The 24,822-nt window shown below is 44.1% G+C and overlaps 2 protein-coding genes across 10 annotated transcripts in view; one reads left to right on the top strand and one right to left on the bottom strand.

Annotated features, from left to right (window-relative positions):
* Positions 1-16,010, top strand: part of LOC105494360 (6-phosphofructo-2-kinase/fructose-2,6-biphosphatase 3) — a 318,705-nt gene extending 302,695 nt beyond the window's left edge. For all 4 annotated transcript variants that reach the window (XM_071070503.1, XM_071070504.1, XM_071070502.1 and 1 more), the window contains exons 16-17: positions 11,764-11,870; positions 15,880-16,010. In XM_071070503.1, coding sequence (XP_070926604.1) covers positions 11,764-11,870; positions 15,880-16,010 — 238 coding nt within the window. The remainder of the gene's footprint in view (positions 1-11,763; positions 11,871-15,879) is intronic.
* Positions 1-24,822, bottom strand: part of LOC105494358 (protein kinase C theta) — a 144,612-nt gene that overhangs the window by 35,988 nt on the left and 83,802 nt on the right. For all 6 annotated transcript variants that reach the window (XM_011762706.3, XM_011762704.3, XM_071070499.1 and 3 more), the window contains 5 exons: positions 23,195-23,324; positions 15,969-16,078; positions 15,078-15,195; positions 13,383-13,543; positions 8,597-8,770 (listed from right to left, as the gene is read on the bottom strand). In XM_011762706.3, the coding sequence (XP_011761008.1) occupies positions 8,597-8,770; positions 13,383-13,543; positions 15,078-15,195; positions 15,969-16,078; positions 23,195-23,324 (693 nt within the window). The remainder of the gene's footprint in view (positions 1-8,596; positions 8,771-13,382; positions 13,544-15,077; positions 15,196-15,968; positions 16,079-23,194; positions 23,325-24,822) is intronic.

Here is a 24,822-nt window from a genome sequence, read left to right as displayed (position 1 = left end):
TTCAAGGACAGAACCTGGGGAGATGTCTACACAGGCTTGAGGCTGGTTAGGTATGGAATTCTGCGGTCATGGGGAGTAGTTTAGGAACAGAGATGACCTCTTGGCTTCATAGGAAGGACTATAGTTTGAGAAAGGCCAAAGGGAGGATTCTAAGTGAGCAGCTGGGCAGAACCCCTCTTGCTCAGGTCTAAGGTTTAGGACATGGAACGAATAATTTTCCAATTAAATAAGTTGTGAGTTGGATTTGTGTTTAGGTATCTTGAAGTCTCAACTTTACTAATAATTTTGGATTGACCACAGAAAAGAGCACTCTACTGTGACCAGCTGGCTATCTTCTCTGGAGCTCCATTTCCTTTGCTGCAAAATGAGGGGATCTGACCTGATAACCTCTACCACCCCTCCCTACTCTAAAATTCTTGATCCATGGAGTCTGTCATTATAAGAAAAACAAACGAACATAACAAATAATTAGTTGTTAGTTGTTCTGAGCAACCAAGATGCATCTCAACAGGTGAATGGATAAATGGTGGTATATCCATACAATGGAATATTACTCAGCAATGAAAAATAAGCTCTCAAGCCATAGAAAGAAAAGAAAAACCCTTAAACACATATTCTTAAGTGAAAGAAGCCTATCTGAAAAGCCTACAACCTGAATAGCCTCCCTCTTGTCTGGTTTCTCCATCTCTGGCTCAAGCATTTCCCTTGATTCTCTCTCAAAACAAACAAAAACAACAATGACAACAACAACAACAACAACAACAAAAAGACAAAACAAAGGGAGGGATTGTAGATTCACAGAGGACAGGCACTTTCCTGCGGCACTTTGTTGAGGGAGATGTCAAATGCTCATGTCTTCTGGGAAGCTGGTGACAATACATTTGGAACTTCATGAGAACAGCTGACAAAGGAATGGACAGATAATATGGGCCATGAGCCTGGAAGAATATTACAGAGTCACAGCAATATGAGAACAGATCTGTGAGCTTAGAAAGCAGGCATGTAGGAAAGATGCGGCATTTCAGAGGCACTGAGTGAGTGTCTTGTTCTTTCAGTCCAAGAATTCTTGAATATGTGTTCACTCATTGCCGATTATCTCTTGTGTATTTGGATGAGAAAACCTTAAGCAAACATTGTGAGTGCAAGATTAATTTCCCATAAATTACTGTGTGAAAATAAATAACATTTAAAAGCTGTTGGAATTCCTAAAATGCGTTTTATGCATTGAGAGAGATGTGACTGTGATCTGAGTCACATATGGTTACAACTTCTGTTTCTCAGATTGTAGTTTAACTTGCTTTATTTTTTCTCCTGTTCTGTACAATAACTAGAGAGAATTAAACAATGTCAGCAACGAACACTTCCTGGCTTCTTTTTTTTTTTTTTTTTGAGACGGAGTTTCACTCTTTCACCCATGCTAGAGTGCAGTGGCATGATCTCAGTTCACTGGAACTTCTGCCCTCTGGGTTCTAGTGATTCTCCTGCCTCAGCCTCCTGAGTAGCTGGGATTATAGGTGCCCACCACCACGCCCGGCTCATTTTTGTATTTTTAGTAGAGACGGGGTTTCGCCATGTTGGCCAGGCTGGTCTTGAACTCCTGACCCCAGGTGATCCACCCGCCTCGGCCTTCCAAAGTGCTGGGATTACAGTTGTGAGCCACCGTGCCCGGCTGCCTCCTGCCTTCTTAATTAATGAACCTTGTTAAAGATGACCTTCCCCTTTTTTTGTCCTATTTTCCTTAGACCAGATGACAGAAAACCCATGACTATAGCACACTCTGTAAAAGATGTTAAATGTCCCTTTCCCAAAAAGAAACACTGCCTGTAACCAAGTTCCTGGAACTATGCATCAGCCTTGCATGAAAAATGTAATCCTGCGAAAAATGCCTCTGTCTCTCCCTATGGAAATAAACCCTAAAGTTCCCTCCTTTGCAACTCTGACACCATTCTTTTGGGGTGTTTCCAGGTGGGGCCATCCTCAAACTTTGAATTCGAATAAGCGTTCTTTAAATTAGATTCCGGCCTTTTTGATTATTTCAGGTTGACAGCTGTAAATTGACTCATTTTTGTAAATTTGATATAAATCTAACATTTGCCAAATCACAGTTTGGTTACATAGCGGGGGAACCTGCAGAACGTCTAAGAGACCCCCAGTTTCTGAAATAACTTGTAAACGTTCTCAGGATCAGAACGCCACCAGAGGAATTTAAAGAAAAGAGGCTTATCTGTCACTACAGATGGGGGCAGCATAAAAAGTTAATTCTTGTCTTACTGCAGAGACACGTCTTTTGGAGGATGTGGTTTCCGTTGGTTTTCTCTTCTTTGCTACAATTGTGATAATTTCCAGGGCTCCTAGCTCAACTGAAGGGTTCATGGATTGAAGCATTTTTGAGAGCTTCAGATGAAGCAGTTTCTGAATAAAATGCTTGAAATTAAAAACTTTCTTGGATGGATTTTGCCTTAAAACTATGGAAATACCAGGATGACATACTTTTTAAAAACTATCGAGTTGAAGGAGTTTTTCTTTTTAATTTTAAATGATAATAGTACCTTGTAGTTAGTATGGTATTTTCTCCAAAAAGGATCCGAACTTCTCTGCAAGTGCTATTATTATTATTGTTATTTTTATATTATCCTTTGGGAAGCAAAAAAGGAGAACCAATGTCACAAAGAAATGTTAGGTGACTTGCTCAAAGTAACTCACACACTCATGCCCTGAAGCCATAACCGGAAGTAGAGCTTTGTGTGTTCTATGAATAGAAAGTGAAACTCGGTTTTCTTTTTCATAAAAGAAAAATTTCAAAGTGATACTGACCAAGAATGTTCAACTGGTGCACATTGAGAGTGTGGGAGTCAAGAGCAGTGATGTGGATCCAGGAACACTAGCGTTCTGCCTCCTGGCATCACTCTGGGAGGCCACTCTACAGAGGCCTGCAGAACCACAGCTGCCTGACCTCCAGTCCAACCTGAGGGGATGACCCGGAGACAGACATGTTCCTATAGGATCTAGAACTACTTAGGTGTGAAATAGTAACACTTCTGGTTTTTTTTTTTCTTTTTCAAAGTATGTATTTTATTTTATTTTTATTATACTTTAAGTTCTAGGGTACATGTGCACAACGTGCAGGTTTGTTACATATGTATACATGTACCATGTTGGTGTGCTGCACCCATTAACTCGTCATTTACATTAGGTATATCTCCTAATGCTATCGCTCCCGGCTCCCCCATCCCATGACAGGCCCCAGTGTGTGATGTTCCCCTTCCTGTGTCCAATTGTTCTCACTGTTCAGTTCCCACCTATGAGTGAGAACATGCAGTGTTTGGTTTTCTGTTCTTGCGATAGTTTGCTGAGAATGATGGTTTCCAGCTGCATCCATGTCCCTACAAAGGACATGAACTCATCCTTTTCTACGGCTGCATAGTATTCCATGGTGTATATGTGCCACATTTTCTTAATCCAGTCTATGATTGATGGACATTTGGGTTGCTTCCAAGTCTTTGCTATTGTGAATAGTGTCTCAATAAACATACATGTGCATGGGTCTTTATAGCAGCATGATTTATAATCCTTTGGGTATATACCCAGCAATGGGATGGCTGGGTCAAATGGTATTTCTAGTTCTAGATCCTTGAGGAATCACCACACTGTCTTCCACAACGGTTGAACTAGTTTACAGAAATAGTAACACTTCTTAAATGTCAGAATACAGATCAGCCTTTCAGAATTCAAAGGAGACACAGAGGAAGGTAGACCTTAGTTCACTTTTAATTTTTAAGGGAAAATTATGTCCTTGAAATTAAAAAGAAATAGCATCCTTACAGTGTTAGATGCATCTTTAGTTTCCAAACAAATTTTGGAAGTAAATCTTATTTTTCAAAGTTTTATCAGCGATAGAGCACAGAAACTTTGGATACTTGAGTTATTAATCTTTCTTTTACTGCAGCATAATTAAAAAGAGGGAAGTTGTTTTTTTCAGTATTTATTTTTCCCTTTGAGTATTTCAAAGTTTTATGGTTAATTTTTTTTTCTAATTGTTTTAAATCTACTTGTAAGTGGATATAGTTAAAAAATTTATGACAACTCTTCTTGTAGACAAATTTTATTGTGGATTTTCCTATTTTTTTACTTTTTAAAATGTAAGTAATGGAAACTATTAAAAATCTAAGCTGGAAATCTAGTAGTGCAAAAATTGGCTGGCATCCGCACTGAAGCGGGTGCTGAGAAGGGATTGTGCAATTTCAAGCCCTGCAGACTTTCATGTAAGACAGAAAATGTAAATATTAATAACGAAGAAATGTTAGAAAAAAAGTAAAAGAAATAATAGCGAGCCCTTCTTTTCTCTTGCAAAGACAGCAGCCTCTCAGAATGCTGATGTACATTAGACCCTGAGCCAGTAATTTATGTCAGAGCCTGGATGATGCACAAAGTCATCTTGATCCAGCACACAGAAAATTAATTGTGAAGATTCGTTTGATTTCAGCCTCATTCAGATTCAGGCTCAGATTCCATGAATTATTCTGTACATCTCTGGCCCCAGACAGCATCATCCCATTAGGGCCCCTGGTTTTACAGCTCCCAGCCCCTCTGCCTGTAACTCTTACTCTCTGTCCTTGGCAGGGGTAAAGTGGGTGCCTCAGAGCCCTGCTGATAAACAACAGAGCTGGGTTTGAACTTCAGAATCCAAGTCCACAGGAATTTTCACATTTTGTAGTTTCCTAAATGGCTTTATCATATTTTCACCCTTCCATAGATGATATATCCCTCATCTATGAAATTTAAAAACTTTTAACAATTTAATCCAAATGCCCCTGATTAATAACAAGTGAACACCTGTCCTCAGAATCTCCTGCATAATCTGGTATTCAACAGGCGCGCTCTCTGGAGGAAGAGAACAGATGAATAACTTCCTTTAAAAAATAACAATGCCCTGGAGAAGTTCATAGTTAATTTATCTTATCTGATGTCTTCACTAGTATACACAGGTAACTGTCCTCTCAAGAAAGGTCATTCCCAACATGTTTCCAGAAGAAAGCATTATCCATATCAAGTATCAATTGTTGCCTTTTGCATTCACTTGTGGTGTTTAATCAGTTACTTTGACAAGCAAGGTTTGAATAGTAAGACATCTCAGAAAAAACAACTCGGGTGTTGGGAAAGGTGATTCAAGCATCTTCCTTTCTTTCTTTCCTCTCTTTCTAAAAGGACTCGGTTCCTTGAAATCTGAGTCTTGAGCCAGTCAGATTTACATTTCATGTGCACATTCTCTGCTGAAGTTTTTTTTTTCTGTCTCCCGGCATCAATGCTGTGGATGCACTTTTTGCTCAGGTCTTGGGGTAAAGCTTTCCAGCTGCATGGAACTCTTTTATACCTAGCGTTCCATTATTGGAATGCTAAGCAAGTGGGAGTTATTTATATCCTACTGCTCAAGGTCATCGCCAAGGTCTGATTTCAAAATTGAACAAGTTGCAACCTCAGGCATAAATGGGTTAAGGAGATCTCTCATTAGAGGGACAGAAACAAATGCTGCCTGAAGCTGTGATGGACAGGCAAGAGAAGAGAGCACACTGATCCTCTACAATGTGGGATTCCCAACAGCCTTCCCCATAAGACACAAAAACCATCATACATGCAAATCAAAAAAAATGGGGAAAAGGCACCAAGAGAAGCACAACTGCCTAAGTGCCCAGAAGCCCAGTCTAAAGCGTGTTCATAGTAACATACACAGAAAGACGTAATAAAAATAAAATCACTTCTCATCCTACCTCCCAATTAACAACGGTCAGTTTTTCATTATTTTTCATGCTTATACATGCATATGTTCTTGCTTAAAAGGAAATCTTATATATTCCCACTTATGATTTCATAAACATCATTCTATATTAATATTTAAGCATTTATACCATCATTTAAAATGGTTATATAGTATTATTTTCTCTGACCATATAATAATTTATTCAATAAATCTATCATTAGGCATTTGTGTTGTTTCCAATTTTTCACTATTATGAAGGCTTTACAATAAAAATCTTTATTTATGGCAAAAAAAACCCAGTGTGTTTAGCAGTTTGCTACAAGCCCCAAAATACCGCAAAGGGAAAAGATTACAGGGAGCCACCGGGTGTGCAGAAAATCTAGACAACAGCATGGAAAGGGTGGCAGAGTTTGTCCCTTTGCCTGCAGGTGACACACCTTCACCCTCCCAACAGCATGGAGATGGTGGCAGAGTTTGTTACTTTGCCTGCAGATGACATACCTTCACCTTCCCAGGCCAATGGGTATTTATCATCTCCAGGAGGAGTTTCTAGTACAAAATCTCTCTAGCCTTCATCATGGGAAGTCCCAGCCTGCTCCTGCGGCAGGAAGTGGGCCTGCATTCTCCTAAGTAACTGATCAGGACACTTCACTGCTTTCTACTTCCTCTCCTGCAGCCGCACCTTTCATGCCCAAGACCCTTTCTGCCCATTCAAATTCCCATTTCTAGTTTCTCTCAGCTCTGGTACTTTGCGATTGCCTTCTGATCTAATATTACTCATACTGTTAGAAATGCAGCCTTGACTCTTATTAAAGTGTGAAGTTCTCAAGGTTGGGAGTGGTATTATATACTTCTGTATCCTCCACAGTGCTTTAAGCCCAGTATATGCTCACTAAGTGCTTTGCCATGGTCTGGTTTCTCTTTATCTTAGGTAAGGAAATTTATTCATTGATTTGGTTATTGAACATTTGCTGAGAATTTACTGGGAACTGCAGAGGTGGTGATGGATGCCCCAGTTGCCATCCACTTTCCTCATTCATTCCCTGGATCCCTCATTAATTCTTCCCATCGCTCAAGTCACCTTAAAAGTTTTCTCTCATTCACTCTTCAGTCGTCATGGCTTAAGATAGAAAGTAGGGAAAGGGCTGGACATGGTGGCTCACGCCTGTAATCCCAGCACTTTGGGAGGTGGAGGGGGGTGGATCACCTGAGATCAGGAGTTTGAGACCAGCCTGGCCAACATGGTGAAACCCTGTCTCTACTAAAAATACAAAAATTAACTGAGCATGGTGGTGCACACCTGTAATCCCAGCTACTCGGGAGGCTGAGGCAGGAGAATCACTTGAACCTGGGAGGCAGAGGTTGCAGTGAGCTGAGATGGCACCATTGCACTTCAGCCTGGGCAACAGAGTGAGACTCCAACTCAAAAAAAAAAAAAAAAAAAAAAGAAAAAAAAACGGAAAAGCCTCCACCCCTTGTGTTCTTTGGACCTTAGTCATAATGGTCCCACCTGGGGCTGCGAATTAGTGCAGGTGGTGGACAGCTGGGATGGGGTGGCAGCGAGGAGACAAATCAGGTGAGAAGAATCGTAATGCGTGTGCGTGAAAACTAATCTTTGAGGTTCATTTTGGTGTCATTTAAATCAGAACAAAAATTAGAGATGTTCTAGTTAAATCACATTGTAGAATATCCAAAGACATAAGAAAATGTACAAAATAGAGTGTAACAAACGCAGAGTACCGAGCAGTAGGTATTTACAGTGGGTTGCTATTTTTGTTTTTAAAAGTCCACTGCAGAGAGAATCTATAGGAGAAACTTCAAAGTATTAATGGTGAGTATATCTAAGTGGTGGGATTATAAGTGATTTTCTTCTTTGAGTATATAAACATTTTCTACAATGATCCTGAATAATTTTAAGTTAGGAAAGAAAAGGATTTTTTTTTTTTTTAAGGAAAACGGAGACCAGGATGCAAGTCCTCCCAGAACGGCACAGCCTTCTGGCAAATTCAGCCTAAGGAAAGGGTCCCAACGCGGAGTGGGAATGCAGACGCATCCAACCTCCACCTCCCGGCTCTGGGGCTTGCTCACTGATGAACCCACTCTAAGGCTGCTTTTCCTGCCAGCCTTGAAGAGAAAAATAATACTGTACCTACGTTTTGATCTATTTTCCAACTTTTATCTCTTCAAATACATGCAGGGCAGATGCACAAACAGTTGTCACGTTTTCCCCCAAAGTCGCAGACTGCTGAGAAGCCCGGTTGCTATGCTAAATGAAACCAAATTCTAAAAAACAGGAAAACAGACAAGCAAATCTAGAAGTAAAGGTCTTTCCCGGCCGGGCGCGGTGGCTCACACCTGTAATCCCAGCACTCTGGGAGGCCGAGGTGGGCGGATCACAAGGTCAGGAGATGGAGACCATCCTGGCTAACACGGTGAAACCCCGTCTCTACTAAAAATACAGAAAACTAGCCGGGTGAGGTGGCAGCGCCTGTGGTCCCAGCTACTTGGGAGGCTGAGGCAGGAGAATGGCGTGAACCTGGGAGGTGGAGCTTGCAGTGAGCCGAGATCGCACCACTGCCCTCCAGCCTGGGCGACAGAGTGAGACTCCGTCTCAGAAAAAAAAAAAAAAAGATCTTTCCCAATCGACGACACTGAAACGTTCTAAGTAAAACTTCCATGGTGTGTAGAAGGGATGAAACTTGTTTGGATGGATGGCAGGTACACCGAAATGTAAGGTAAATATGGAGGCAACAACCCGCCTCTCCTAACGAGGGCGCCATAGGAGGTACCACGCTGAGACAGGTTAGAGCGGAAGTAGGGTTGTCGGAGCAGAAGCCATACCTTGGTCTGGAACGTACAAAACATGTGCGTCAGAAACGGATGCTCCCAGGCCAAGGAAAGAACTCTCTTCTCTACCATCGTGCACTCAACATCATCGTCCATCAAGACCACATCTTTCTTTAAGGCCTTTATGGCGAAAAATTGATTGGTTTTCTTGAATTCTGCCAGGAAGACCTGGAAGGAAAGGGAAGAAGTAACTTTATTTTAGAATTTGGATTCCCACTTCTTAAAAAAGAGACAGAGTCCTGAGAGACACCTGTGTTGGGTGGGAAAAGAGGTTCCTTCTCCAACCCCCACCCATCCTGCACAGGTTATTCCTGAGACAACATGGAGCACTTCACTGGTTTCAGACACGACATCACTGTTTCATACTATCTTTGTACTCTTTCCAAGGGTTTCACAAAATTATTAAGCAATTGAATGGGTTTATAAAAGTGTGCCCTGCCTGCTCAGGGGCCTGAGTGAGGGTATAATAAAAATCCAGAGAGAGCGAGCGCACAGTGAAGAAAGAAGAGTTGAATGTGGAGAGGAGAAATTGTACTTGAAACATCACTGCAAGTGCACATAAATCCTAGCTTTGTATTTTACCCAGTTTTTCCAGGCCACAAGAAGAATGGAGGGATATAGTTCTCCTTGTGTACTTAAAAAAACAAACACAAAAACAAAACAGCAGCCAGGCATGGTGACTCACGCCTGTAATCCCAGCATTTTGGGAGGCCGAGGCAGGTGGATCACCTGAAGTCAGGAGTTCGAGACCAGCCTGGCCAACATGGCAAAACCCCGTCTTGACTGAAAAAAAAAAAAAAAAAAAAATTACAAAAATTAGCCGGGCATGATGGTGGGCGCCTGTAGTCCCAGCTACTTGGGAGGCTGAGGTGGGAAAAATCGCTTGAACCTGGGAGGTGGAAGTTGTGGTGAGCCGAGATCACGCCACTGCACTCCAGCCTGGGTGACAGAGTGAGACTCTGTCTCAAAAGAAAAAATAAATAATCACCATTTTCTCTGACAACACAGCAATGAATTATTCATAGCAGCATGTATGGCACATAGTAGGTCCTAAAATGTGACTAACACTGGGTTCAAAGAATAACTTGCTCAGATTCTTGGAGCTACTAGGGAAAGATTTAACTCCGAAGTTGACTTTCCCACTTGACTTCGTGGCTCTCATATCAAAGGACACCAAAATGGGAATGAAACATTTTAGGACCTTCTATTTGTCACACACTCTGCTACCTACTTTACACTTGCGACCTAATTGTATTATCTAATTTAATTCTTAGCTCATCACGCTCTGCCAGACAGAAGTTAACAACACTAACAACAAACACCGAGTTCAAAGAATAACTTTCTCAGATTCTTGGAGCTACTAGGAAAGATGTAACTCCAAAATTTACTTTTCCCACTTGATTTCGTGGCTCTTATATCAAAGGACACCAGATGGCATATGATGGAGGGTTTCAACAATTTTAGGTTTTGCAAATGATGCAGCAACACACTGTTGTCAATGGTAAGGGCATGGCATTTGGAGACAGAAATTTCTAGCTCTAGTTTTATTTCACAGACATTTACTAACTGTGGAAATATGCGCAGACGAATTAGCCCCTCTGGGCTTCAGTTTCCAATTACTGCATTCTCTAATTTACAGGACTGTTGTGAAAGTCAGGTAAGATGAGACCTGAGAAAGCAGACTCTAAAATGATCTCTGAATCACAGTTGTTAAAATTCAGTCATTTGTCATTTGTTTCTTTCCTTGACTTTTGGGAAAGACCGAAGTCGATGATGCTACAACAGCCCTGAACACGCGAGAGTCTAGGTTTAAAACGCGATGGTGCAGGTTCGTGGCTTGGTGGTAGCTGACTTGACAGAAGGGATGAAACTTAGATGGGAATTCAGGCAAATGAATGATGCTCACATCCCCAGAGAACACACAATCTGTTTTCGTAGGCTTAAAAGTTGTGTGAGGAGAACAAGGGTATAAAGGTCTTGGTGAGGAAACATACTTTCCATATAAAGGCAGAAGAGAGAGAAAAGACAAGTTTTGGAGTATTCTCAGTGTTGTGAGAAAGAGAAACATGGCCATCCTATCTTGCTTTGATACCTCCCCCTCCTCTCCTCTCCATGTGTAGGGACTCAGGGTCCTGATGAAAAGAAGTAGATGACTTTGGACATGGAGTGGGGGAATCCTGGGGCTCCCAGCTGCGCCTTGGGATACTAAGGCTTGTAGGTTTAACTTAACATCTTTCTTATTAACCTTACTCAAATGTAGAAATCCACATGGGAACAAAGAAAGATAAACATTTCATTAACAATTAAAAGTACTCTTTTAGTAATTGCTTCTTTCAGTAAAACATCCTAAAACCAGCCATAAACTAAGAAGTCGAAAAGACAATTTCCATCTATGTAATGTACTTTCAATTTTTGGTAACAGGTTATAATTGCACATTAATTGCTGCTAAATTATAATGAAGACTGGCTGTAAAATTGTCTATTATGCTCAGATTAGCACCAAATGAGCCTGCTGTGGTTCATATTACTGTGGAAATGAACAAAAAGAATTCATGAACATCAGCTACCATGTGCTGGACAGAGTAGATTTTGCTGAAAGGCAAGGCATCAGTGTTGAAACACAAACCCCAAATGGAGCACAATATTATTCAGCTATGGCGACTGCTCAGCTGCATTTTAGTTTGTTTAATATTAAGTAAACTGGGTAAGACATCCTGCCAAAGTCTGGTGAGCAGGGGTAGTGTATACTGCTGCCTTTGGCTGCACAGATTCATGGAATAGTCATCTCTGATTAAAATTTTCCTAGGAGTCCCATCCAAGAAGGTAAAACAAATAGGAGCCCCATTAATACATGAGGTATCCTTAATATCAAAATTATCTAAAAGCCTGTATTCCATATAATCGCTCCTTAAATCACTTGACTGCTTGAAAATTTTCTGCGGTCAGTCACCAATAGTTGGTTTGGTTATAATTTCTTAAATTATTTCTTCTTCCTTCTTCTCACCTCCCCCTTCTTCTTTTTTTTTTTTTTTTTTGCTTGTCCTCCTTTCGCTCTTTCCTTCCTCTCCGTGTCATCTATAAGTGATGGAGACAACTCCCCACCTGCATGTATGGCAGGAGGAATTTAGAGGAGAGACTTTCTCTACAATTTTATTTTCCAGGACTCTCAAGCTACAGTTTTCTTATGGGCTGAATTGTGTCTATGCTGAAGTCCCAATCCCTAGTACCTCGGAATGTGACTGTGTTTGGAGACAGGACCTTCAAAAAGGTAATTAAGGTCAAATGAGGTTATTGCAGCAGGTCCTAATCCAATATGACTGGTGTTTTCATAAGAAGAGAGCATTTAAGCAGAGTGTGGTGGCACAACTGTAATCCCAGCTACTAGGGAGGCTGAGACAGGAGGATCACTTGAGTTCAGGAGGTCAAGACCAGCCTGGGCAACATAGTGAGACCCCATCTCAAAAAAGGAGAACACTTAGATGCAGACATGCACAACGGGAAGATAATACTAAAGGCACAGAGAGAGGGCTGCCATTACAAAGCAAGGAGAGGGGCCTGGGAAGAAATAACCCAGGCAACACCTTGATGGTGAACCGCCATCCTCCAGACCTGTGAGAACATGAATTTCTGTTGTTTAAGCCAGCCAGTATGTGATATTTTGTTATAGCAGCCTGTATTAGTCTGTTATCATGCTGCTAATAAAGACATGCCCAAGAATGGATAATTTATAAAGGAAAGAGGTTTAATGGACTCGGTTCCACATGGCTGGGGAGGCCTCACAATCATGGTGGAAGACAAAGGAAGAGCAAAGGGACGTCTTACATGGTGGCAGGCAAGAGGGCATGTGCAGGGGAACTCCCCTTTATAAAATCATCAGATCTCTGCCAGGCGTGGTGGCTAACACCTGTAATCCCAGCACTCTGGGAGGCCAAGGCGGGCGAATCACGAGGGTCAGGAGATCAAGAAGACCATCCTGGCTAACATGGTGAAACCCCGTCTCTACTAAAAATACAAAAAATTAGCCAGGCGTGATGGCGGGTGCCTGTAGTCCCAGCTACTCAGGAGGCTGAGGCAGGAGAATGGCGTGAACCTGGAAGGCAGAGCTTGCAGTGAGCCGAGATCATGCCACTGCACTCCAGCCTGAGCGACAGAGAAAGACTCTGAAAAAAAAAAAAAAATGATAATCAGATCTCATGAGACTTACTATCATGGGAACAGCATGGGAAAACCCATCCCCACGATTCAGTCAGCTTCCGGGGGTCCCTCCCATGACACCTGGGGTTTATTACAATTCAAGGTGAGATTTGGGTGGGGACACAGAGCCGAGCCCTATCACACCCCAAGGAAACTTATCCAAGCCTGAAGACATTTAATAGAGAGAGAGAAAAAAAATCACATACAAACTAAAACAACACTCCAGGCTTGAGAATGAAGCAAAAGAAGAAAAAACAAAATGAAACAAACGCAAACACCGTGTGAAACAGGAAGTGGCTGAGGCACCTTCCTATGTCTTTGGTGCCCAAAGACATCAAACTCAGAGGCGTGTGAGATGTACACTCTCCAGGCAAAGTAGCTTTGGAGACACAGGTTTCCAGAAAGCTGAGGCTCCTGTGGGCCTAGAGTCCTCAGGGTCCCTATTTATTCAGAGCCCCCTCAGGAAAGCTCTCTTTGACACTCACATGCAGTCCTGGTGGCCCCACGAGTTTAGTTTCTTTGACCAGGAACTTGGCTCATCAGTTCCTAGAGCTGGGCCACAGCGTTGTCCTGTGCAGTAGCTTACCTTGCCAAAACTGCCTTTCCCCAACATTTTGTGCAAGATAAAATCCTCAATTTTTAGTTTCATCTGCAGAGATGGTCTTTCTTTGTTCAGTTCAGGTTCCGGAAGATGGCACATTTTATCCACCTCATCCAACGGAGACTCCCAGGAGATGCCCTGAGGCTCTGAAAATGGCAAGCTGGTGGTTAAAAATGAACATGGAGTAATGGAGGCCATTCTAGTTACTTAGAGCATGTGCTTTCTCTTCTACTTCCCATGCTGAGGCTCCATCATAGTAACTGGGAGTGTTTAGAGGGTTTCCCGCAGTTCAGGCAGCTTTAATACCTCTCCATCTGTCTGTGCGGGCAGCGCCCCCTGTCTGTGAGCCTGGCATTTGGAATTTGGAGTGTGGACTAAGTCTCTTTCTTCAAGACTGGAAATAGTTCAACTTAACACATTCCAACATGCAAAATACACAAGCTCTGTTAATAATGTCAAATCAAGGGCATCTAGAGATTTTCACCAAATTTTAGGAAAAAATGATTTTCAATTGTTTGCATGGCTCACAAGCATGGTGGCATCAATTTCTACAATTTACAACGTGAGAGAGAGGAAATGAAATCTAGCAGATTTTTAAAGATCTGAACTGCATCATTCATCACAGAATTTAAGTCAAGATGCTGCCTATGTTGGCCGGGTGCGGTGGCTCACGCCTGTAATCTGACAACTTTGGGAGGCCGAGGTTGGTGGATTGCTTGAGCTCAGGCGTTCGAGGCCAGCCTGGGTGACATGGTGAAACCCCATCTCTACATCTCTACTAAAATACAAAAAATTAACTGGGTGTGGTTGCGTGAGCCTGTAGTCCCAGGTACTTGGGAAGCTGAGGCAGGAGAATCCCTTGAACCCAGGGGGCGGAGGTTGCAGTAAGCTGAGATTGTGCCACTGCACTCCAGCCTGGGCCACAGAGCAAGACTCTGTCTTCAAAAAAGAAAAAAAAGAAAAAGATGCTGCCTATGTTGATCATTGCTAAGACACGGTCTCCTTGACTGCCCGGCAACCCCTCCTAAATGTAACCCAAACCTTTCTTTTACATTTTTAAGTTGATTTTAAGTCAGAGAAAACATGAGAACTTTTTAGGAATTTTCCCCTGCCTACAATAGTCTTCATATTTTCAAATCCCTAGGTTTATCTTTCATACTCTTTCAAGGACAATAAGTATTTTAGAATGTATGCTGAAACGACTCAGGTCTCAGAAACATGGGGTCATATCCATTCATGAACTATTTTCAAACAGTAGGCTGGAAAAACTGCCATAAGGTCATGAAAGTGGCTTTGAGTCCTTCTCTTTCCTACCCTTAAATTTAAGTCTCAAAGGTGCAGAGTAAGAATGTCTTCTGTGACCTTCCCACCACCAAGTTTTAAGACAGATTTATTTCTGTAAAACCATATGACACTGACAGAATGTAACATGCTGAAACTCTAAGAAAACATTTGCGGTTGTTCCCTCCAGACGTATCCCATTTTCTAACCCCCACCTCCTGCCTTTTACAAAGGTAAAAGGTTTTGGTTTCTTTTCTAAGGAATGGGAGCCTCTTAATTGGTAGCTGGAGGTGGATCACCTAATCAGACCAGGTAAGCTGATAACTTAAATCCAAGGGCATCAGTTTAGGGTTGAAATTAATGACTGACATTGATTAGACTGCTGACCAGGACAGTTACCTCGTTTTCCTGGTGTTGGTAAACATGGTGGCCTTGCTTCATTTTTGGTGGAGCATGGGAGACCAATTTCAACCGGACCTTCTCTGAAGATCTGTTCAGTATCTCTCAAGCAGCGAGCCTAGATGACACACGGAGAGTCAGACCACCCACCATTGAGGGAACAGCTCAGCCTGCTAACCATGGGGACAAAAGCCATTTAAAATTCCTAAATGCATAGGGTCACCGAAGCTCTTCTTTTCCTCAACATTCTTTTAGAACTCCATATTCTGGGAGAGTCTATCTACTATATTTTACGCATTAGCAGAACATGTTTTCCTCCTTCACACTTTTCTGAGGCTGACAGGATTCTCTCATGCTGTCTATGTCATTCCCTCACAAATAAGGACAGGTGGTCAATGGATGGGAAAACAGCTGATACAGGCAATGTCAAGTCTTAAAGAGGGGTTTTCCCTGGATCTGGGAATTCGGCTAATGCCAAGGCAGTAAACAGCAGGGCAAAAGTTGCCCTGGACTCGGTGTTCTGTGAGGACTCTAGGGATGATGCTAGCACATAAGTGTTTTCCCCCAGGCTATTCTGTAACCCGAATATATTCACATAAAGCTGTCAATGAATCTTCAATAAGTTTAATGAATTTATTTGTTTCTGCATTGCTCATGCCATGAAGAATTTAAGATTTTATAAAGCTCGGCATAATACACATGCATCAAATCACTATCTCAAATGGGGGGGGCGGTGTGGGCACGGAGATGAAAGCCAGGGGCAAGGCCGGTGCTCAGAAATACATCCCGGCATTTCCCGTAGGGCTGCCACAGGTGAAGGAGCAGAAGGGCATGGACATCCTTGCTGAGTGGCCATGGCGGGAACGTGTCCACGGCACATGCTCCTCCTACCTGTTGAGTGCTCTCAATCATGGCCAGTGCTTCAGCCATTAGCTTCTGGTTTATGCCACAAAGGTTGGCCACCTTCGTCTGGCATCTGTGATGTACATTCATGCCACATGCTGGAAGGAAGAAGGCAGTTGGTGAGCAAGAGTGGAGGAACCCCCTGGTGCTCAGCAGCTCTCTCTGGAGGTAAGACAGAGCCTTGTGGATAAGGAGGGAAGCCTACGGTGCCACGGCTGGGAGGAAGTGACCCTGGCTCTCCCTGGTAGTGATCCACGTGCTGGAGGGGAGGTGAGGTAGGAGGTGGGACTCAACTCTGGAGGTGGGGTTCAGATGCCAGACTAAACTGAAGACTAGCTAAAACAGGGACAGGGCAGAAGCAGCTTTCCGGAAGATGCCCACCTGCGTGCCATGTCAGTTTACCATTGCCATGGCAATAGCCACACATTACCACCCTTTTTCCAGGAACTTAATTTGCACGTAGTTAAAAGTGGGTATAAACAGGACTGCAGCACTGCCCTGAGCTGCTACTCTCTGCCTCTGGGGTAGCCCTGCTCTGCAGGAGCAGTCATGGAGCTGTAACACCAACAGAACTGTAACACCGTTGACCAATGAAGCTGTTTTCTTCTCCTAACAGCTGGTCCTTGAATTCTTCCTGGGCGAAGTAAAGAACTCTCCTGGGCTAAGCCCCACTTCAGGGCTCACCTGTCCTGCATCAGAAGAATGTTCCTACCCACTCCAATCTGGGTCCAAAACATCCCCTTTCCTACCTGGGCTGTGAGGAGCTTCCCCTGGCCTTTAGGTTGAAGCCCAGGAGGCAGCCTCAGCCTGCATATGTTTTATTTATTTAATTCACAAAATTCTTTTGAGGCTACAAAAGTGAAATCTTTTCTTTGGAACAAAGAATAACAAAAGAGGGTGGGAATGGTTAGGTCTTGAGATTCTTTTACTCTTTGTCTTTCTCTCTTGGGATATGATAGGGCAGTTTTATAAGTAAGCTAAGGCCCGAGGCAGCTGTGTGACTGCCCGGAGAATGGCAATAGGACTTGATGGAGCAAAAGCACCTCTTTCCACCTCCCCCTTTTCCCCCCTGTGCCCACTTCTGCCACCCACTGCCCAGCATCCTCCTTCTGATAATCTCCTTAGGATATAATTTTCCTAAGGCCCACGATCACCTCTACTTTCATTAACAGATCCCCTTCTAAGAGCTGTTCAGAAAACAGCACACCACACTCCTCACAGCCAGGGCAACAGCCCAGGCGGAGGAAGGACAATGGTGATTGTTTCACAGAGACAGGCACTGTGGTTTAAGAATGTCAGAAGCTACCTAGACCTATTTGTTTGTTTGTTAGCTTTTGTTTTTGAAACAGAGTCTTGCTCTGTCTCCCAGGCTGGAGTACAGTGGTGCGATCTCAGGTCACTGCAACCTCCACCTCCCAGGTTCAAGCAATTCTGCCTCAGTCTCCCTAGTAGCTGGGATTATAGGCGCCTGCCACATGCTGGGCTAAGTTTTGTATTTTTAGTAGAAATGGGGTTTTGCCATGTTGGCCAGGCTGGTTTCGAACTCCTGACTTCAGGTGGCCTGCCTGCCTCGGCCTCCCAAAGTGCTGGGATAACAGGCATGAGCCACCATGACCGGCCAACTACCTAGACCTATTTAAAAGAAAACCAACAGGGCTGGGTGCAGTGGCTCACGCCTGTAATCCCAGCACTTTGGGAGGCCAAGGTGGGCAGATCACGAGGTCAGATCGAGACTATCCTGGCTAACATGGTGAAACCCCGTCTCTACTAAAACTACAAAAAATTAGCCGGGCATGGTGGCGGCGCCTGTAGTTCCAGCTACTCGGGAGGCTGAGGCAGGAGAATGGCGTGAGCTCAGGAGCCGAGATCACGCTACTGCACTCCAGCAGTGAGACTCCGTCTCAAAAAAAAGAAAGAAAACCAACTAAGGAGTTTCTCCAGAATAATTACTGCGTTTTCTAATTGTGGCAGCAAGTTTGTTGAAATATTATTTTGGGTTTCTTTTCTTCCCTGTATGGTTTTCCTTCCCTGGTCCCTCTTGTCCCCCAGCCCCTTGCCAGGCCATCTCTTGCAGAAGCCAGACAAGGTTATTTTTAAGAATTTGAGTGGGTGGGAACCGAAGGCCACTTGTCCCTGAGGACAAGGGCATGTGTCTGAGAGCAGGGAGGGGAGACAGCACAGGAGGTTGTGCCCCTCACCTCTCCTGGACTTTGGAAGAGAGGAGCAAGATTTTGTGGATGCAGAAGTAAAGGGGCAATGCTGAACAGGTTGGTGGAGGTGCTGTGTGTATGTGGGAAGGGATGGACTAGGAGGCTAGCAACACCAGGAGAGGTCACGGCAGAACACACTTAGCGAGACTGGACCAGGCATGGGGGCCTCAGCTTTGAAAAAAAATCACAAAACTATACATGGTGTAAAAACAGAAAGCCACAGGCTTCACCAGTGTGGGCTTCTTCACCAGATGAGGATGCCAACAGCAACCGGGTGTTAGAGCACATACATGGTGTAAAAACAGAAAGCCACAGGCTTCACCAGTGTGGGCATCTTCACCAGATGAGGATGCCAACAGCAACCGGGTGTTAGAGCACATTCCCCAGTCTCCAGGCCCCTGTACCCATGGCTCCTCAAAACCTCGTGTGATTATGGGAAGGGTAGAGGGCCCCAAGAATTACCAGATGAGAATCTTAACTAAGTGGATCTCAAAGTCATAAAGAAAGTGATATTTCTTGCATGCATGAATTGATAACTTAAATTCACATCTACGACCTAGTTATAGAAGGCAACTCAAATAAAATGAACCAAAGTTTTCTTTCATCTTTATAAGTCACATGAGACGTTAAAGAAAAAGAAAGAGGAGGGGGAAATACTTGAGCACCTGTCAGGTGGGTGGAGAATGGGGTGCTGGTGGCAGATTGCACAGCATGGACACTGTGTGACCTTGGGCAAGTCATGCATGCTCTGGGGGCTCCTGATTAAGGATCCCCAGCACTGAACTCATGATCTATACAGGATTCTAGTTCAGGGATCCTAAGATTCAGGGTGAGTGTTCTGATTCATGAATCCTGAGAACACTAGCATAAAAACTAACTTGCACTGCCAGTGACCAAGAGATCCCTCTTGGACTGGAGAGTGTGTGCGCATGTGATTGTGTAAAGACAATTATTGGTTTAGAAATTCAAATTTTGCTTATGAAACACCACCATTAAAGGCCGGACACAGTGGCTCACACCTGTAATCCCAGCATTTTGGGAGGCTGAGGAGGGCAGATCACCTGAGGTCAGGAGTTTGAGACCAGCCTGGCCAACATGGTGAAACCTCATCTCTCCTAAAAATAATAATAAAAAAAATTAGCCAGGCATGGTGGTGCACATCTGTAATCCCAGCTACTCAGGAGGCTGAGGCAGAAGAATCACTTCAACTCGGGAGGCGGAGGTTGCAGTGAGCTGAGATCGCGCCACTGTACTCCAGTGTGGGAGACAGAGCGAGACTCTGTCTCACAAAAAAAAAAAAAAAAAAAAAGAGAGAGAGAAAAAGAAACATCACCATTAAAATAAAGAAAAATCAGATATCAAGATTTCCAAAATCCAGCTGACAGAGTCTGTGAGTAGAGAGTGTTGTAATAGAAGCAGGCACTGGGTGCTGTGAAATCGTGCGGTCTTAATCTTATCTGCTGATTTGCACACATGTGTGCAAAGAAGCTTAGCACAATAACTGGCATTGAGTAGGTGCTCAACAAATACAACTTCATCTTCATCATTTATTGCACAGATGTAGATACTAAAATATTTAGGTGAAATTTGGGCAACCCTCACCTGTAGTTTTCACTGGTCCACTCTTCTTCAAATAGCTCAATAATAAAATAAAATAAACCAGAATTTTCTATGTAAATAGCTATTACTTTTTTTTTTTTTTTTGACATGGAGTCTCACTCTGTCGCCCAGGCTGGAGTGCAGTGGCACAATTTTGACTCACTGCAACCTCCGCCTCCCGGGTTCAAGTGATTCTCCTGCCTCAGCCTCCCGAGTAGCTGGGATTACAGGTGCCCACCACCACGCCCTGCTAATTTTTGTATTTTTAGTCGAGACAGGGTTTCGCCATGTTGGCCAGGCTGGTCTCCAACTCCTGACCTCAAGTGATCTGCCCACCTCAGTCTCCCAAAGTGCTGAGATTACAGGTGTGAGCCACCTCGCCCAGTCTACTATTAAACCATTACTAGACCTAGTCTATAGGCATAGATATAGCCATAAAAATTCAGCTGAAGCAAAATGTTTTCTGCATATTTAAAATCTTTGTTGTTGTGGTGTTGTTGTTGAGACAGGGTCTTGCTCTGTTGCTCAGGCTGTAGTGCAGTGGTGCAATCATAGCTCACTGCAGCCTCCACATCCTGGGTTCAAACCATCCTCCTGCCTCAGCCTCTGTAGCTGAGACCACAAGCGTGCACCACTACCCCCAACTAATTTTTTGATTTTTCGTACAGATGGGGGTCTCACTTTGTTGCCTAGGCTGGTCTCAAACTCCTGGGCTCAAGCCATCCTTCCACATTGGCCTCCCAAAGTGCTGGGATTACAGGTATGTTATCGTGCCCGGCCTAAAATCTTTACTATAGAAAGGATTTTTTTTTTTTTTTAAATGATTGATTGTGCTGCAAATTCCACATTGTCAGCATAACTCGCATAACTCACATTCACCTTATTTAGAAGGTGTTAGGTTTTAACTTGGGTAGCCCCAGCTCCATTTTCTTACGCATCACTGTAACACCAAGTGAGGTTGTCAGCTAGGACTGAACATAGCGGGATGGAGTTTTACTTTGCTCCTAACACTGTAGCCACATCTAGGCTTCTCTGTGACTTGCATGGCCGTGAAGAAAGGCCACCACCATCTCCACGACAAGGTCATAAGTCTTTGTTACCAACCTATCAGGCTGTAACTCAATTTCTTGGGGGGCAAAGAGTCCCTCTGGATGACTATTTTCATAGGAATTATCGTGGGGAGAGAGAGAAGGCAGGGTAAAAGGCTAAAGAAGGCCCTACTTAAGAAGACGGCTTGTGAGGAGGCAGGATGCAAGGGAGGCAGAGAGGGAGGGAAGAGAGCCGGAGAAGAGGGCGAGAAGAGTCCAGAGAGGAGGACGCGGTCGTGTGGGGAGAGCAGCGCATGTGGGGAGAGCACAGCGGAGGGTCAGGGACCCGGGGGGTGTCAGAAGCAAGAATGGAAAACAAACCAGGGCACGGGAGGGGGAGGAGAGGGGACAAAAGAAAAGGGGGAGGGGAGCACTTGAAATGAAGACAATAGGAGAGAGCGGGGAACAGAATGGAACGGAAAGGAAAGAATATTCGAGGAAGGAAATGAAAGGAAGCAGGCACGAGAGCCCTGCAATCACGCCCAGGAACCCCCAGGGAGTTCTAAGCTGTGCTGCTGTGCTGCGGCGCTGCTGGGACCAGCTCTTCTTGTAAGTGGGTTCTCGGGCTCCCAGGACATAGAACCCGACCTGAGACCATCACAGGAGAACCAAGAGGGGAGAATGTCTTTATTCCTGTTTCTGTGGATACGGTCAGGATGCAGGGACACTAGGTGTTGCCTCTGAAGTCTTAATGAACTCTTAATACCCTGCCTATCCAGGTCTTCTTGAACAGGGGTGTAGAGAAAAGCGTGTCAGTGTCCTTTGGGGTCAGGAAGGGATTCTTGAGGCTAAAGTTGGCTTCCTGCGATGTCTGCTTTAGGTAATGAGTTGAAAACCTAACCCCTCCTGCCTGCACTGAGAGGTCGCTCTGGGTTCCACCAGACACGTGAACACGATTGGGATGAAGAAGGGGAGAATGCGGAAGATGCTGTGCCTCCTTCCATCACGTACCTCATCACTCAAAAGAGAGGACATACATTAGTCAGTAGCACTGATCAAAATACAGCTGCCAAGAAAAAATAAAGTGGCTTGTATATTTAATACTTCATCATAAGAAAAGGTCTGTGCTCACCAGGCATGGTGACTCACTCCTGTAATTCCAGCACTTTTGGAGGCTGAGGAGGCAAGATTGCTTGAACCCAGGAGTTTGAGACCAGCCTGGGCAACATAGTGAGACCCTATCTCTAAAAAAAAAACAAAAACAAAAAACAAAAAAGGCATGGTAGCATAAGCCTGTGGTCCCAGCTACTTGAGAGGCTGAGGTGGGAGGATTGCTTAAGCCCAGGAAGTCAAGGCTGCAGTGAGCTGTGATTGAGCCATTGCACTCCAGTCTGGACAACAAAGTAAGACCCTGCCTCAAAAAAAAAAAAAAAAAAAAAAAAAAAAAAAGGTAAAAGAAGAAGAAAACAATAAGAAACTGTCTGTATACAGCAGGTGGCTCTCCTTTTGTGGCTCCATTCTCTGGGCCCTGCCCCTGTCTCTCCTCAACCAGAAAGCAGAGTGCCTTGTCAGTTCTCGTGGTTTTTTTTTTTTTTTTTCTTCCCTAGTCCTTAATCCTAGTGTAACAGCAACTCCGCTTCTAAACATTATCGCCTTAGCAACTTGGAGTTGTACAGCAAGAAAGCCGTGCCTTGTTTCCTTTTTTGATGGTAGGTCTGAGAAACTCCAACAGTAATGAATGGCCGGTTAGGCTCTGCTGCGATCCCGGCCTTGGAAGAAAGACCAGAGAACAGGCAATGGCGGTTAGAGCTGGGCCGGCCTCTTACTGGGCACTTGAAGTTCAGAGCAACAGTTTAGGAATAGATGCTCAAGCTAATGTTACAGAATTTCTGTGCAGGACCTTGCGTCAGCCAAATGAATGTGCTGGGCTTTCTCTCTGATGAGATGACAGAAAGAATCTTACTAGCTGGTGCAAAGGAGAAGGGTTGGAGTACCACACCGCTAGACCTGTTGGGATTAGGAAAGGCAGCCCAGAACCCACTGAGGAAACTACTAGTAGAAAGAGCAGTGAGAGGAGAAACACTGTCTTCATTTCCCCCAGGGCTATGGTACGACAGAAGGTGATGGAGCTAGGAGCTTTGATCTTGAACCTGAACTGTTGTGCTCTTTTCTGGGATGTGGGGGTGGGGGTGTGGCAGGGTGCAAGGAAAGGAACATAGTGGCTTATTGCCCCAGAAGACCATACTTATGATCATGAGTTGTCTGGGCTGGGTGTGGAAGTCGTCCCCCCTATATCCTCCCTCCAGTTCCCCAGAAAGCCTCGCTCCATCCCCTAGAGGGTCCACGTGGGACCATGCTCACCCCCCGCTGGACTCACCATCACACTTGAGCCCTTGCCGTGCCAGTCCCCACAGCAGGGTCCCACAGTGCTCACAGAAGGTCGGGCTCTTGTAATTGTAGACTTTAAATCTGTGTGGCATGTCAATTTTGAATCTCTCCTTATGGAACTGAAAGAAAGGCAGAAGGTGACATCACGCGTGTGTCCCTGGGGCCCCGACTTTGGATGTTCTTGCAGTTACCTTAGCATAACTGACAGAGGTCATAATGAAAACACTGGCATTGTGTGCATTTTAAACCATCATTGTCACTTGTCAAGCCCTGGAGTCATGCCTGAAGACAGCAGGCAGCCCTCAGCAACTGTAGGTGAGGGGGCATGCTTGCCTTCTGCATGTAGCAAGCACCCTGTAGACAACTGAAATCTGAGGCATCCGCACAGACAGGCTAACAGCTCAGGATGATGGCAGGAGGGTTATTTAAACAAGCGCTGAGGAAACACTGCTTCCATTTAAATAGATGAAGATTCCCTTCCTGTTTTAGTATAAATATTTTCTTTTCTCTTTCAGTCCAGAACTAGTGCTTTTAACCTTTGGAAGATGTAAAAAAGAATGCCTTCTTTAAAGGAAACATTTCTATGGGTTTATCAGTATTACTGCCTCATGTGAGAAGTATTTCACACCTATTATTCGTGAACTGAGGTGGCAAGAGGAGGGGGTAGTTCCTGCCAGGTGTGGTTAACAAATATGTCACATGCATCATTTACTACACAGGTGATATCTCACGTAATCCTCAAAATACCCCATTTGAGGTAGCTGCTATTACTGTTCTTCTTTGACAGAGGAGGAGATGAAGCACAGAGAAGGTAAGAAACTTGCCCAGGACACACAGCTCTAGAGCTGGGATATCTATAAGCTTGGCAGTCAGAATCAGAGTCCAGCCATTCTCTTTTCTGTCTCAAAATAAATGTGAAGACTTAGCGAGATGAGGAGAGGGGAGTGGGAGAAGGATGCTAGTGATCGATATAGTTTTTTTTTTTTTTGAGATGGAGTCTCAGTCAGTTGCCCAGGCTGGAGGGCAGGGGCGCGATCTCGGCTCACTGCAAGCTCCGTCTCCTGGGTTCACACCATTTTCCTGCCTCAGCTTCCCGAGTAGCTGGGACTACAGGAGCCCACCACTATGCCCGGCTAATTTTTTTGTATTTTTAGTAGAGACGGGGTTTCACTGTGTTAGCCAGTATGGTCTCCATCTCCTGACCTCGTGATCCACCTGCGTCAGCCTCCAAAAGTGCTGGGATTACAGGTGTGAGCCACCACACCTGGCCTAGAATTTAAAAAAAAAATAGTTTTCCAGAGTTCAAATCAAACTTATTGCATGAATAACAACAAAACACTTGGGTTAGTTGGATTCCTGGTAAGAATGTCAATATTCTTGTGTAGGATAAAATGCTTTATTTTATAAAGGTTTATCATCGCTGCAGAAGTTTCTAACTGCACAGCTCCTTTGGAAAGGTGCACAGCACAGATGCCTTATTCATCAGCACAGCAGGAGATCTAACCTTCCCGCCAGGGGTACTGGTCAGCGTTGGTTCTTTAGAATGACTGTTTAGAATTGATTAAAAATTGCTCAGTACTTACTATAGCCATTTTCAACCAAGAAAAAAATAATTTT

The sequence above is a fragment of the Macaca nemestrina genome, chromosome 9, assembly GCF_043159975.1.
Source record: "Macaca nemestrina isolate mMacNem1 chromosome 9, mMacNem.hap1, whole genome shotgun sequence".
NCBI lineage: Eukaryota > Metazoa > Chordata > Mammalia > Primates > Cercopithecidae > Macaca > Macaca nemestrina.
Note: the sequence above shows the minus strand (reverse complement) of the source record. Positions and strands in the feature narration are given on the sequence as shown.